This window comes from Tripterygium wilfordii, chromosome 17, assembly GCF_013401445.1.
Source record: "Tripterygium wilfordii isolate XIE 37 chromosome 17, ASM1340144v1, whole genome shotgun sequence".
NCBI classification, from domain to species: domain Eukaryota; kingdom Viridiplantae; phylum Streptophyta; class Magnoliopsida; order Celastrales; family Celastraceae; genus Tripterygium; species Tripterygium wilfordii.
In genome coordinates, this window is record NC_052248.1 from 4,262,894 (window position 1) to 4,278,206 (window position 15,313).

At 35.6% G+C, this 15,313-nt stretch overlaps 1 protein-coding gene and 1 long non-coding RNA gene across 2 annotated transcripts; both read left to right on the forward strand.

The window, feature by feature from the left end:
• Positions 1 to 2,153: 2,153 nt before the first annotated feature.
• Positions 2,154 to 3,697, forward strand: LOC119982820. Its single transcript, XR_005464506.1, has 4 exons — positions 2,154 to 2,462; positions 2,566 to 2,616; positions 2,748 to 2,790; positions 3,449 to 3,697. It is a non-coding gene; the product is annotated as an uncharacterized LOC119982820 (long non-coding RNA).
• A 4,152-nt stretch (positions 3,698 to 7,849) lies between these two features.
• LOC119982511 (U-box domain-containing protein 33) lies at positions 7,850 to 13,707 on the forward strand. The gene is made up of 9 exons (XM_038825942.1): positions 7,850 to 8,414; positions 8,639 to 8,760; positions 9,062 to 9,183; positions 9,333 to 9,437; positions 9,747 to 10,221; positions 10,427 to 10,564; positions 11,117 to 11,644; positions 12,032 to 12,796; positions 13,265 to 13,707. Exons 1-9 carry the CDS (start codon positions 8,150 to 8,152, stop codon positions 13,445 to 13,447), a joined length of 2,703 nt encoding a protein of 900 aa, XP_038681870.1. The 5' UTR covers positions 7,850 to 8,149; the 3' UTR covers positions 13,448 to 13,707.
• The last annotated feature ends 1,606 nt before the right edge of the window (positions 13,708 to 15,313 follow it).

Genomic DNA, 15,313 nt, shown 5'->3' on the forward strand with positions numbered 1-15,313 from the left:
ATTCAGTCAAATCAAATAATAAAAAAAAAGACCTTGTTTTTTATTTCCAAGTTCAGTTCAATCTAAATAGAAAAAAGACTTTGTCTTTTATTTCCAAATTCAGTCAAATCAAAAAAAAAAAAACCTTGTTTTTTATTTCCAAGTTCAGTTCAATCTAAATAGAAAAAAGATTTTGTCTTTTATTTCCAAATTCAGTCAAATCCAAATAAAAAAAGACTTTGTCTTTTATTTCCAAGTTCAGTTAAATCCAAATAAAAAAAAGACTTTGTCTTTTTATTTCCATGTTCAGTCAAATCCAAATAAAAATAGTAGACTTTGTCTTTTATTTTCAAGTTCAGTCAAATTCAATGAAAAAAAAAATTTCTTTGTATTATCATTTCGAAAGGACAAAATCGAAGCATGTAAATATACATTCATGTTATGATTTAAGGTTCCTTTCTTTAATGAGAATACCTTTGTTTAATGCTTATATGTGCATACTTGATGGTGTGCCAAGTTATAGCATTCAAAAAAAAAGAAGCAAATGAATTCATTGATATGAATGTTCATTACAAAAAAAAAAGGTTGATTGAAATGACAAAGAATGACAAAGAACAGGAATAAATAGATAAAGAAGTCTAATTCTTCTTGATCCAATTCGCTAGCCCACGGAATCCATCTTCCAAAGTTGCCTTCCGTCTAGCAATCGACTCAGTTGTAGTGGCATCCTTAACATGGAGCTTCTTTAGCTTTGAATGTGATTCCTTCAATTGATTCATTTTCTCATAAGTGGAGTCAAGTTTGGAAGATAAAACATTATCTCTCTTCTCTAGACGAGAAATCTCAAGTCTAACTTCCTTTTGTTTTGCTCCTATCTTGCGACGTTCCTCGGTAAAGTCTGAAACAATAAGCATACGAGCATAAATAAGTTCTCCCAAAGAGAAATGTCAATTTCTCCATGCCTCGTTACAAAGGTATTGGTTTCAGGGCACCATACCTCACATAAAGCCCGATATGCTGAAGGGGGACGATGATATTCCATCGTTGCTGCTTCGACTGCTAATGATAAATCCTCCAAGCCTCTATCCTTAAGGAGTCCAGCAACCCGTTTGTATCACTCTCAAAATCCATTAAGAATGAAATCTCTCCTCTGGGGTTCAAAGATGCCCCCCATCTAATAAATTTGTTCCCAATATTCTCGGCAATCAAAGGCTGTGGGATGAAGTCATCCTCATTATGATGTGGTGCAATACACAAGTAAGGTAGGCCAGGACGACGGGCATCCGTGGATGCCAATTCCTTGGATCTGCTAATTAAAGACATATCCAAACCTTGAAATCGATTGACGCCGGGGATAGCAAAACGGTCAGTCTTGCACTATTGACGTGAAATTTAAGATGACCCTGCATGCCTGTAGAGGAGTGAAGTCCAACAAAAGCCATCGGAAAACGAATTGTTTTCCCTTTAAATTTGGGATTACTTGATTCTATAATCCATTGTGGATTAGAGTTTAAGCTACTCTCAGAATCCATCTTCGGGGTTGAACAAGGTTTGCGGGAGGACATATCTAAATTTTAAAAAAAATAAAAATCAGCTGCCGAAGGAAGAAAAAAAATTTCAGCCGCCGAAGAAAGAATACATATATACATATGTGTATATATGTATATGTATATGTATAGTTATGGTGCAGCCATGAAAGTCAAATTTGGCTGTTTTTAAAGCAAAACATATATATATATATGGGATGCAACAAGGAAACAACGGTGTTGTGTAAAAAAAAAAAAAAAAAAAAAAAAAGTGAAGAAAGCCATCTCACCTTTTATGCTTGGTGTGGAGTATACAAACTCTATGGCATGGTTGGCTTTATATAAGACTAAATCTCCTATATCAAGTCGGATTAGTTACAAGTTACCAAATACAAGTCTGTAATATCCGGTGTTTTTTTTTTAAAAACAAAATATATATATATATATATTTACGTATATTTGTAGAGGAAATATAAAACTCATGTAAGTCCTTTGGACCAAAGTCTTTCATTGAGACCAATACGGGATGTAGCTTGGCCCATACTAAGTTGTCCTAAACATATAAGCTTCAAGATGTAGAAAATGGGCTTAGCCCAAGTCAATTTCAGCTAGCCTCTTAGCAAGCTTTGGCTTTACGGAAAGTTACAAGAAGAATCTAGAAAGACAAGTGATAAGGCAGAGAACTAAACAGAGGGAAGAGAAGAACCTAAAGGGAAGACGTGAAACGAGGAGAGTGGTGGAGTGTAAATCGCATAGATTCTCTCATGGCTGCCAATGTAATGAAGAAAGAAGATTGTTTGGGAAGGCTTAGAAAGTGGATCTACAAAGCTTAAGTTCGGTTCGCGAAAGAAATTTAGATTGAAGGTTTGGGAGAGATTGTCTACATTAAATTGTACTTGTACAAGGAAACTTGGACGGTCAAAGCTAAAGTTGGATTTCATGTGCTGCTTGGTTCGGGTAAGTTCTGGGATCAATTAAACTTTGAATTTGTTTTGACCTGTACAAAGATGGAAAGTGCTACATGCTTGTGAATTGATGTGGTATGATGGGAACTTTGTAGGAAATTGGACTTGAAGTGTAAGTCGTGCAGTCAAGAACTAGATTTTCAAGGGTAAGTGGAATTGAATCTCTATTTCAATTAAGATAACGTTTGTGCTTGTAAGTGAGATAAGAACTTACTGAAGTTCTATATACTGTTGGCATTGAGTTGTTAAATACTATATCGTTTTATTATATGGTCAGGCGGTGGGCATTGTCTCAGGATTTGGCTAGTAGCATATTTCCGGTGAGTAGATAGAAAACTTATCTGATACACTGAGCTCGCACACACATATGATCCGTCCTTTTCTTCAAATTTTGTGTGTTAGTGTTCCTGTTTGTCAATCTCCGTATATAACCGTTCCGTCACTGTTTGTTAGACTTCTTGTGTGACCCATGATTTTCTTACCATTGGGACAAGCGTAAAATTAACTACATGTGACCTTTCGATATGACATTGATTACTCTGATTCTGAAATATGTGTTGATCGGATTTCTTATCGAGATGGAATGTTCTGATTCAGACTTGTGATCGTATCCTATTCTGATTTAGTTTGACGATTGGTTGACTGATGGTTATTTGTTCATTGGGAGTTACTATCTGTCAGAATACTGTACGCTAACGGCAGGATACGTTAGCCTTGGTGCACCAAGTTTGGATATGTTTGGTTATCGGCACTGGGTGTGCTGTCTGATTTCAGCAATTCATGTGCTGTCTGATTTCGGCACTTCATGTGCTGTCTGATATTTTGATTGATTCTGTATGATGGTACTCCTTTCCAATATGTTTCTTGTTCAGTTCTTTGACTCTTGACTACCCGGCTTGTCCCCTTTGTATCGTTTAAGTTTCTATTCATTCACTGAGTCTTGTGACTCACGCTTCCTTGTTGATACTTTTGTTTCAGATAAAGTAATTTCGGCAGGTCCAGGACCACCTTCAGCTAATTAGAGTTCTATCCGATTCTGGAGAGCCCGTCACCTGTTGTGCGGGTAGTCACTATGACATTTTGTATTTTACTATTTTGTATAAATTTATGAATCTTAGATGCTCCGTTAAGTACAGATAGGATGTTTTGGGTATGTATTGCTGTAAGCCTTGACTGTACTCTGGCTATGGCTTCCGCGTTATGTAAATTTTAGTTTCGTACTCCTTATGCATGTTTGGATTGTCTGTTTTGAGGCTTGCTTGATCTCAGTGGGCTTCTAGGTCCATTGGGGTCATGCGCCGGTCATGTGCCCTTATTTGGGTCGTGACAAAGTCAAATTGTGATTATATAAAACAAATTTTATTAGATAATTCAAGACTTAAATTATCTAGTCTTTGATAACTTAAGTCTTGAGGGGGCATTTGTAGACATAAAAAATTTTGTAACCCAATTAAATAAAATAATGGGCTTTAAATGAGTTCTAAATTAAAATAATTTATGTAGCCCAAAATCAAATTAAATTAGTTAAATGGATAAAATCTAAGATAAATTTAAATAAAATCAAATTCAAATAAAATAAAAATGAAATCAAAGAGATAATCTTTGATTAAGTGATTTCTCTACAATATCCTTAATGTCAAGGGTTAAGGCCAAGGGTATATCAAGTAAATTCCACTTCTCCCTTTGCCTATAAATACCAAGCTCATTTGAGAGGGAAAAAAAAAGGAGAGAGGAAGGATGAGAGATAAATTATCTCAAGACTCTCCCAAATTTTCTTCAAGTTCAAGTTCTCTAAACCCGGAATTCTTAGAATTCATTCAAATCTCAAGTCCAAGTCAAGTCCCGGAAGCGGAAGTAAAAGTTCAAGTTCTTTAAATCTGGAATTCTTAGAATTCCCTTAAAGTTTCAAATCCAAGTCAAATCTCAAATTCAAGTCCAGCAAATCAAGTCTCAAATTCAAGTCCAACAATCAAATCTCAAATTCAAGTCCAACACTCAAATCCAACTGGATTTTATTACAAATTCGTAGAATTTGTTTGAAGCACTCAATTAAAAATCAGAGGATTCCGTATTCGTGTGGAATACGTCAAAAGAAGATATCAAGTCCACTTTAATTTAAATATTTGTACTTTATACCAACTTCTAAGTGTATTTAATTTACACTGAGAAATTTGTTGTGTACAACTATATCATTAATATGTATCAAATTTCATATTATATTATATTTATTTTTTATAAAGAAAATTAATTATTTTAAAAAATCGTTCAATTTTTAAAATTCTTCGTTGCGAATCAATGCACGGGTTGATTATGATCACCGTTTGAAATAAGTATTATTGGATAAAATGCTCAAAGTTGCATGCTTCCATGTCTATTATTAAAAATGCATAATTCTAGTGAACCTATTGAACAATGTTAGGAGGGGGTAAATTTTTGATATTTTATAACTTATCACTCTAATAGGATGAGGACAATGTTTTAAAAATTGGATCGCATCGGCCGGTTCGACTTGTTGAACTGGGAGTCGGACATCAATTCGGTTCGACTAATAGATGAAAAATCAGTTTAACCAGTCAAAATCGATTACAAACCGGCTAACTAGTTTTTAAAACAAAAATCAAGCTAAAGTGTTTATTTTTTATTTTGTGCTTTATTTAATAATTTAATGCTTATTATTTGTTGTATTTTAATCATGTTCAATGATTTTTTTTTATATGGATCTTTAACTCTTTAAGTTATTTGTTAAGAAACTTCTTTAAAAAATTAAAAACTTAAAATTCCTATTTTTAATGGACCGGAGAACCTGCCGATTTTGGACTGGTGAGTCGGGAACCAGTCAAAAAATGATTTTTAAAGTATTATATGTGAGTACGAAAATGACTTATATCCCTAACATTTTCACCCATAACCGGCCATAACAATATTACGTTGTCTAATTACATTGAATTTCGTTATTACGTTATCTAATTACATACTATGATTGAATTTGTTAGGGATACGTAGCGCTCCCGACGTGAGTAAAGGTACTTATATCTCCAAACCCCCAATTTAATATCAAGAATTTTAAACATAGATATTGAATAGTAACTTAACAAATATTCAATCACATTACATGTATTAACGTGTTTTTTTTTAACTACAATGATATGAGAAGAATACATTTTGACTACGTAGTTTCAGGTATTGTTCTCACAAATTGAATGGATTTTCTTAGTCTCATCTTTCAAAAACTCTATTAATTATGACTTGGTATATTCTGAATAGGATGCCAGATTCCAAAATTTGTCCTGATCAATTGTTGACAATTTGACTTGACATCCACACGTGTTTAACAGATCTAACATATCTGTCTTGAATGTTATTTCAAACTGATAGATCAGGTTATACAGATACAAGTTTGTTGTCTTCAATCCTATTTCAGTGTGAAGACAAGAGTCCTCTATTCATTTTGTATTTTTTTTCAGAGTCGGGTATTCTACCCGGTGGAGTAACTCCGGTGTTCGTTGGTATCGGTAAGTTTTAGTTTGTTTCGTTTTGTTGATGAGTTTTGTCTTGATAGTTTCGTCTACACATTGGGTAGAGAAAATTACCACTGAATGTGGTACTCTCTATTGACTTCTTACTAATGCAATCATATCTTTTGATCTTCCCTTAAAAAAAATAAAATTGTAAGTCTATTCCGTATATAGTTTCTAAAAGAAGGGTAAAAACTTAGTCTAGCAATTAAAAAAATAGAGAATCACGAATAACTTAGATGACACTCATATATGTGGTATCTCATAGAGGTTTCAAGTTCGAGCCTCCGCCATTCCCTTCTCATGTATTTAAGAAAAGAAAGTTTGGTATATCTAAATAAAATTTATTTTATTTTACAAATAATATTAATAGCAAAAGCAGCCAAATATATGCAAAGCAGAAAATCAAGACACACAGAGGGAGAATCAAACATTGGCATTTGGCAACCCAATGAAGATACCACTAAAGACTTGTAAATCAGTGAAAGATCTTCATACGCAATCCCATCGATGAAGACTGAAGACTGAAGATTGAAGAGTTGATTATTATTGTCCCATAGTTAGGAAGCAAAGAAAAGAAAAAGAAAGGAGTTTTTGTTTGTTGTGTTTGGATTCAGAGAAAATCTCCAAATTGAAAGTCCAAAGAATTTTAATGCAAGGCATGCATATATACCTGTACTAGTTCCCCAGCTAATCGTAACATGGGCTTTACTTGGACCAGAAGATTGTGAATCCTTTGTTACTCTCAACACTGTTTTGAGAATCTTGACCATAACAAAGTCTCACTGACCAGCATTAAATAGAAATGAAGTTCCTACCTACAAATACAAATATACAATAGGAAGTATGAAGGAAGTGTGAGTTGTTTAGAAATCAATTCTCCTTGGTCAAATGTTGGAAATCCTAGCCCTAGCCCCATTTTCCGTGGATACATTTAACATGTACGACTATATTCTTCTTGGATCGTTTTTACATAATAATAATACTTAGGCTGAAGAAAAAGCCTCAATAATGGATAGAGACATGAGTTTTCTCATAAATCCATATTTTTTTGAGTTATTCAAATGATGTGGGATATGTAACACGAGATATTTAAATTTAAGTGTGAGTTGTGTTTTAAATGAGGAATTGACAAATATATCTTCATTAGTTGTTAAAAACATACATCCAACTCCTTTTTTTTTTTTTTGTAATTTGCTAAGAAAGAACTAACAGGAAAAAAACTCAACCATATTTTCATAACTATCTATAACCTTAGGCTTTTTACAGCATAAAAACACAAACATTTTTTAGGTTCTAAAAGTAGTTATAAATCAGACTATTATCTAAATATCAAAAAGTAAAAATAATAATGCAAATCATCAAGACAAGGAGAATTCCAAATAATAATTTCCTGTTAAAACCTGTCTCTTTCCTGTTAAAATATTAATACCATCAAATAATTATAAAAATAAACATGTATTATTAACTCTCTTCCTCTCTTTCTGCCTTCTGGAAAGACTAATTAAGAGCTAGGCAAGTTTGGTATATGAGCATCTAAAGGTTAAACCGATCTCCAACCTTGAAAAAAAAACAAACAGAAACAGGTAATTTATTTTAATGGTGTCTCAATTTGAAAATTAAAATTACTAATATTTTTTAAAAAAATATGGGATAATAAAAACAATAATTAATTGTAGTTGTAGTCTGTCCGGGTTTAACCCGGGTGCGTACATGACGATATTGTTCGGAGGTAATCCAGGTTTTTTTTGTTTGATTTTGTAATTCCTCTATTAATATTTGTAAATTCTCAGGCAGGAGGTTTAAATTTCTTATAAAAAGTTAAATGTATTCGTTTTTTATAGTCTGCCGTTTGCGCTTACGACTGGCCATTTCCTTTTCACTCCCATTCACAACTGCGTGCTGACTGCCTGCACAAAGAATCCGACAAAATAATTAAGAAATGGAAAATATCTGATTGGTTTCTGCCCGTTGAAGTTACCGATCTTGCTTTCCTAAGTTTTCCTCTCGAGAAAAACACTAAAGGGTTTCCGATTTCATCCAACAGCGACTTTATGGGGAGGAAATATCTTCTTTGATTTCGGAATTACTTAGCCAGTGAGTTGAATTCGGTTGCCGTGTGCTTGATTGTTTTTCTGGGAGAGGACTCGAATTTGCTCTGGCCATGGCTGTGGTGGGTCATGCGCCGGCAATTACACAACATGTGAATCCGATTAGCTTTCGTGAAGTTGGGGTTCCAGGAATCATGGCGACGAGGGGAGATATTGTGGAGGAACCGGTGGCGAGGATCATTGAAGATAAGATATATGTTGCTGTGGGCAAAATTGTGAGGGAGTGTAAATCAATTCTTTTATGGGCACTGCAGAATTCTGGAGGCAAGAGGATTTGCGTCGTACATGTCCACCAGCCTGCACAGATGATTCCATTGAGTAAGTTTTCTAAGCATCACATCTGTGTAAATTCTAAAACCAAGTTTGAGCTGTAGAAGAAAAGATGGATACGGGGGATTGCTAGTGTCACTCTTTGTTGCATTGGTTTTAGCTTCGAAGAAATGATGGGATCCAGTGGATTGTTAGTGCACATATTTGTTGCATGATTATTGTTATCTACTTATTGAAACATCTTTCACAATCTCATAACTTTTGGCTTACAGTGGGTACGAAATTTCCAGTGAGCTCTCTCAAAGAACAAAAGGTCAAGGAATGCCGGGAAATCGAAAGGAAAGTGATGCATGAAGTTCTAGATGAATATCTTCTCATTTGTCGACGAATGGGGGTAGTTCTCTTCTCTCTCATATTATTTCTTTGCATGATCTATTCTAATTTCAATCTAACTTTTCTGCTTTTGTTTAAAACCCTATCTTCAGAGCACAATAGAATTGTGAGAACTATAGATTGATATTGTCAAGCTAATTATGTGATGGTTGTTTCAATTGTTTTACTGTATAGACTAGAAAATTTAGGCTGAGATAGCTTACACCAACATAAGGATCTTGACTACATATTTATAAATGGATATCTAAACTGCCTTATTTGCTGAACCAATTATTTTTCCATGCATGATTTTTTCATTATAGATTCGAGCTGAGAAAGTATACATTGAAAGGGACTGTATCAAGAAAGGAATATTAGAACTCATCTCTCAGCATGGAATCAGGAAGCTTGTTATGGGAGCAGCAGCAGATAAGCAATACTCAAGGTAGAAACCGCTTACAGTTCACTCATCATCTTCATCGCCATATTTAGTTCTTTGTTTCACATGTGACTTTTAGAGAGAGCATATACATGATTCCTTTGTATATGTAGAACAGATATCACATCCTTATCCTATCTGCTCTCATATTGTAGGAGAATGATGGATATCAAGTCCAAGAAAGCCATCTCTGTGCGACTAGAAGCTCCTACTGCTTGTCACATATGGTTTATTTGCAAGGGTCATCTTATATACACAAGGTACTTGATGCGTTTGCCATGCATTCTTCTGATGTTTAATGCTTATCGGGTTATTGAAATATATTTATTGATTAATGCATATTTGCTGTACATTCTTCATTTCTTTCCTACTAAGGACATGGTTGCGGATAGAAAATTTTGAAGGTATTTAATTTATTTATTTTTTACCAAAAGAAGCTTAACCAGTGATTTATTTGAAACTTTAGACCCTTGCAACTGCTAAGAAGATTGGAAATGTTACTGTGATTTTAATTTGGTAAGTCCATTAAGACTGCAATGACCACTAATGCAAGTAATGTGTCAAAATAGGGAAGGTATTTCCAATGGAACCAGTCCAGAAGTTGCATCTTCGTCACTGCAAGCAAGTGCAAACACCGTAACTGGACAGTCGGATTACTTGAGATCACAATCTACTGTTATAGGAAGGAATCATCATGTTAATTTTGCCAATCCATCTCAAGATTTATTCCGCAGAGGTAGATCTCTGAATTTTTCTAGACAGACAGAGAGAGGGAATGCTCTTTATACTTCAGATGATATTGCACAGCCTTCAACTCCACATAACAGGCTGGATACAGAAGGGAGTTCTGACGAATCAGATGTGGCATCTAGGAGCTCTTCTGAAGTTTTGCTTTGCTTGCCATATTCTTCAAGTGGACTGGTTAATACGGACATCCTTTCACTTGTGACAACTGAGGAGATTGAGAATGGGTCAGCAATAGGCATAAGGCCTCCGCCTCAGTCCAAAGAGGAACTTTGTCTTTCATCGCCCCCTAGTGTACTGGTATGTGCAGGCCTAAAAATTTTGGGAATACATATTTATGTTATGGAGCTCACCTGTCTTGCAAAAGCATTCAGTTTGGGATCGAAACATTTAGGACCCGAGTTACCATTCTCTTTGGCAACCATCAACTGATAATATACAGCATTCCTAACATTTCATTTTAGACCAACAAAAAGGTTTTCTAACGATTGATGGAATCTGGCAGGATGGGAGCATCGATGACAGTCTGTACAATCAACTGGAACATGCAAGGACAGAGGCTCATAAGTCAAGGAGGGAAGCATTTGAAGAAGCAATGAGGCGAGCAAAAGCTGAAAAAGGAGCCATTGATGCCATACGCAGGGTAAATCATAAATATTGAACCACCATTTCTTGTTTCCTTTTGTCTTGGCTTTGAAATTGAGACGCTCTTTTATAATTGCTAAATTATGACATGAAAGAGTTTTTTTGATAAACCATGTGTTTCTTCTTCTTCTTCTTCTTGTTATTGTTGTTGATGTTGTTGTTGTTATTATTAACATGAGATGACTCAAACCTTTCCCTGGTTCAAGTCCTAAGGAGTATAGGAAGCAAGTAATTTAATTTATCAAAGCTAGAATTGGCAACAGGTGTGAAAAATTACAATTTTCCTGGCAACCAGCGACTCTGTTAAGTCCAAGAAGAACTACGGCACAGTGCTGTGACTTCTTATAATTTGTAATTGTCCTTTGGTCTTGGAGAAAATGTCTCACTTTGCTGAACATGTCTTGCCGCATATTTGATGGCTCATTTAAAATGCGTTAACATAAATGTGATGGAGGATGTAGACCTTCACTTGCATTAAGATGGTATTATATATGATCATAAAATCATAATAATAACATACCACTTGCATAATGTGCACACAAATATACAGGCTAAAGCATCGGAAAGCTTGTATGGTGAGGAGTCAAAACAAAGAAAAGAAATTGAGGAAGCGCTGGCAAAAGAAAAGGAAAAACTTGAAAGAATGAAGGTTGACCGGGATAAAGTTATGGAAGAACTTGATCTTTCCCTCAATCAGAAATCATTGTTGGAGAACCAAATTTCAGAGTCTGATCATATTGTGAAGGAATTAGAGCAGAAAATTTTCTCTGCTGTGGAACTCTTGCAAAACTTCAAGCAGGAACGAGAAGAGTTGCAGAAAGAGCGGGACACTGCACTTAAAGAGGCTGAGGAGCTGCGGAAAATTCGAGCGGAGCCCTCGGGCATTAATACGCCTCAGTTCTTCTCCGAGTTCTCTTTCTTGGAGATTGAGGAAGCAACTCAACACTTCGATCCATCCCTTAAGATTGGTGAAGGTGGATATGGAAGCATTTATAAAGGTCTCCTTCGTCACACCCAGGTTGCTATAAAGATCCTTCACTCTCATAGCATGCAAGGCCCATCAGAGTTTCAGCAGGAGGTAATTGTGATATATCCTTCTCAGAATCATTTGAACCATGTATACATTCACAAAGCATACGATGGCATTAGTTACCATCGAAGCAGAATTGTAAAAATCAAAAATGTTTTTTTCCCTAAGCAAATCAAAACTGTTTTTACTATTGTTAATTTGTTATTAAATGAAATAGGTTCTGGGCATGCGGTAACGGCATTAATCTTCTTTTTTCAAATAGTATTTTACTTTGCTTATATTAACTTCCTTAACTTTCCTGAATAATAAGACCAATGATTAGCTTGGCATGTTATCCCTTTAAATAGGGACAAGGCTTTGTTCCAAATCTGAATACGTGACCTTTCATATGATTGCAATAATGGCCATGTATGACTTCTTTTAGTTTGATAACAGGTTGATGTTCTGAGTAAGATGAGGCATCCAAACCTTGTCACTCTCATTGGAGCATGTCCTGAAGCTTGGACTCTCATCTATGAGTATCTTCCTAATGGTAGCCTTGAAGATCGACTGAGTTGCAGGGACAATTCTCCTCCCTTGTCATGGCAAACTCGAATATCCATAGCTGCTGAGCTTTGCAGTGTCCTTATTTTTCTTCACTCTAGTAAACCTCATAGCATAATCCATGGGGATCTAAAGCCTGCCAACATTCTGCTTGACGCAAACTTTATGAGCAAACTCAGTGATTTTGGTATTTGTCGTTTACTTTCTCATGATGCAAGTTTGAGCAATGAGATAACAGAGTTTTGCAGAACGAACCCTAAGGGCACTTTTGTATACATGGATCCTGAGTTTCTTGCTTCAGGAGAGCTTACACCAAAATCAGATGTCTACGCATTTGGAATTATCTTGTTACGGTTGCTGACTGGAAGACCTGCTTTGGGGATAACAAAAGAAGTGCAATATGCATTGGACGCAGGAAATTTAAAATCGCTTTTGGATCCTTTAGCGGGAGACTGGCCCTTTGTAAAAGCTGAGCAGTTGGCTCGCTTGGCAATGAGGTGTTGTGAGATGAATCGAAGGTGCCGGCCAGACCTTGCTTCAGATGTTTGGAGAGTACTTGAGCCAATGAGGGCTTCGAGTGGGGGAACATCTTTGTTACAACTGGGTACTCAAGAGCATTGCCAGCCTCCATCATACTTTATTTGCCCCATTTTCCAAGTAAAGTTCTTCCCTTGCTTTCCCCTTGCTATTTATATCTCATTGTATGTCGGTCTTAATGGTGATTTATACTGTTATACTTATACATTGTGATTATAATCTTATTTCCATCTTGAAACTGTTCTTGCATTTATATTGATTTGAAAGCTACCCCAATTTACTCTTAGGAAAATGTCGATACTGTCCAAACCTAGTTATCCCTTCAAATCTTTTTGACTCTGCCGATTAAAATCTACTCAACTCAGCTTGATAAGCCTTAGTCCTAAGCTAGTTCAGGCTGACTACATCTTTTGTGCATTGGACGGTTATAGTATTTTTAGCAGACGGTTGTTTCCCATGATTTGTCATTTTTTGATGACCATGAACACCTTTGAAATTTAACTTTCATCTGGAGATCATTTTATCTAAATCCCGTCATGATGAGATATTAGTTTCTTGCAACTAAGATTTACTTTTGTCGTTTTCCAGGAAGTTATGCTTGATCCACATGTTGCAGCTGATGGCTTTACTTATGAGGCAGAGGCTTTTAAAGGATGGTTGGAGAGCGGACATGATACTTCGCCTATGACAAACCTTATGCTTGCACACCACAATCTTGTCCCAAACCGCGCCCTTCGTTCTGCCATTCAGGAGTGGCTACAACAGCAATGAAATCCTATATCACTCTTCTTTTAATTAGCTTAGCATGTTTATAGCTACTTTTGTAGGAAGTGAAGAACAGATGGAGAAGGAAAAAAAAAAAAAAGAGGAGGAGATTGTCAATAATATTATTCTCTCTTTCCCGTGCAGTTGTTTTGGACATTAGAAATCACATCCCAATGATACAGTTTTCTGGTTGTATGGAAGGATATTCTATTTTATACTACAGATAAAAGGACAATACTCATGTTTATACCAGTAAGCTAGCAATATGTAGCTGTGTGCAGTGTTATTGTTCATAGTGGTTTTTTTTTCTCTCTCGTTTTTTTAGGGTTGGGATGGGATCATGGGAAACTGACAACACTTCGCAGGGTTGGCTAAGTTAATGACTTGCCATAGGACTGAGCCAGGATTAGCTTAGCTTTCTTTATCGTTCAAATGGTTCATGATGTCAAATCTTGGTAGCTTAGTAGTACTCAGAACATGGCGCCATTGGTAGCTTATGTGTTTCTCTTGCTTGTTTTGAAAAATGCACGAGGAAAATGGTTTCACACATCTTTTAGTGTTCATTATTATTTTAAAGCTTTGGAAAACTACTAAAACTATGGTTCATGATGTCAAATCTTGGTAGCTTAGTAGTACTCAGAACATGGCGCCATTGGTAGCTTATGTGTTTCTCTTGCTTGTTTTGAAAAATGCACGAGGAAAATGGTTTCACACATCTTTTAGTGTTCATTATTATTTTAAAGCTTTGGAAAACTACTAAAACTTTTATTATTACTGTTCATTTAAACTCACTGCACACGTTTTTATAAAAGATTTAAATCTATTAAAATATTCTTATGTGAAATTACTTTAAAACCTATCTACTTTTACACCCATATTTTCTAGGGTTAGGGTTTAATCTTCTAAACCTATCCACTCACTACACACTTGTTGACTCATCTCTAAAGGGGTTTAAGGTTTGATCAATGGATTCATCAAGTTCATGTTCCAATCTTATATCAAAACTCGTTGAACCAATCTTCAATATGTTAGAGAAGGTTTTTGGTGTTCTTCAATATTCTATACGTGTTTCACGACGAACACCGGCTTGAACTTCAAGTCTAGCAAAAGTTTATACCTTCACCGCTTTATCGACACAACATCCCAACTCTGCTCAACATCACAACAAGAGAAACCCAATAACTTGAACTCCCAAAAGCACATCATCACAGTGGATTACTTGCTCCACCAACGAATGGTTAGTGACTAAGCACCAAATTTCCATATCAGATGCATCTATTTAATCCATTCTCAAAACCCTAGATTTCGCTTCGATTGATGATACCATAATAACAAGCCTTTTGGTGGTGGCTGTGTAATCAAGACAATCACATCATTTATGTCGATTTGACATGGAGATCAAGAGATTCGAGTGGCATCAAGACACTGGAAGTAACACAGTTACAAAGAGATGTTCTTTTCATAACATTGGATCAAACCAGGTTTTTACTCATTCATTGATTTAGTTTAATTAAGTTATTCATAATTTCTGAAAGGGTAATTTAGGAAGCTCCATGTGTGTATTAAAAAAAATTTTGAGGTGTGTTAAGTAAGTGTGTGTGATAAGTTGAAGTACGTGTGCAAATAGCGGCTCCCCTCAATGAATCCTCCATGCTTCTGGACTCTTTAGGTCCGACAATACTGGGCCTTGTTTTAGGCTTAAATAGCCCATGGAGTTTAACTCCTACGCATTTGCATTTGCATGTCTACTTAGGGATGACAAAAAAAATTGACCCGAGCACCACCTACAAGATAATCGATCTATTTGAAACTCGAAAACCAATCCTATAGGATTTGAAAATGATTTTGGTTTTGATTTTCAAACCAGTCATT

What these genes read in the sequence shown, in the direction of transcription:
- LOC119982511 (XM_038825942.1), top strand. Translation starts at nt 8,150, where the DNA reads ATGGCTGTGGTGGGTCATGCGCCGGCAATTACACAACATGTGAATCCG. An exon ending in GCAGATAAGCAATACTCAAG is followed by an intron (nt 9,184 to 9,332) that starts GTAGAAACCGCT and finishes CTCATATTGTAG; the next exon opens with GAGAATGATGGATATCAAGT. An exon ending in CATCAGAGTTTCAGCAGGAG is followed by an intron (nt 11,645 to 12,031) that starts GTAATTGTGATA and finishes GTTTGATAACAG; the next exon opens with GTTGATGTTCTGAGTAAGAT.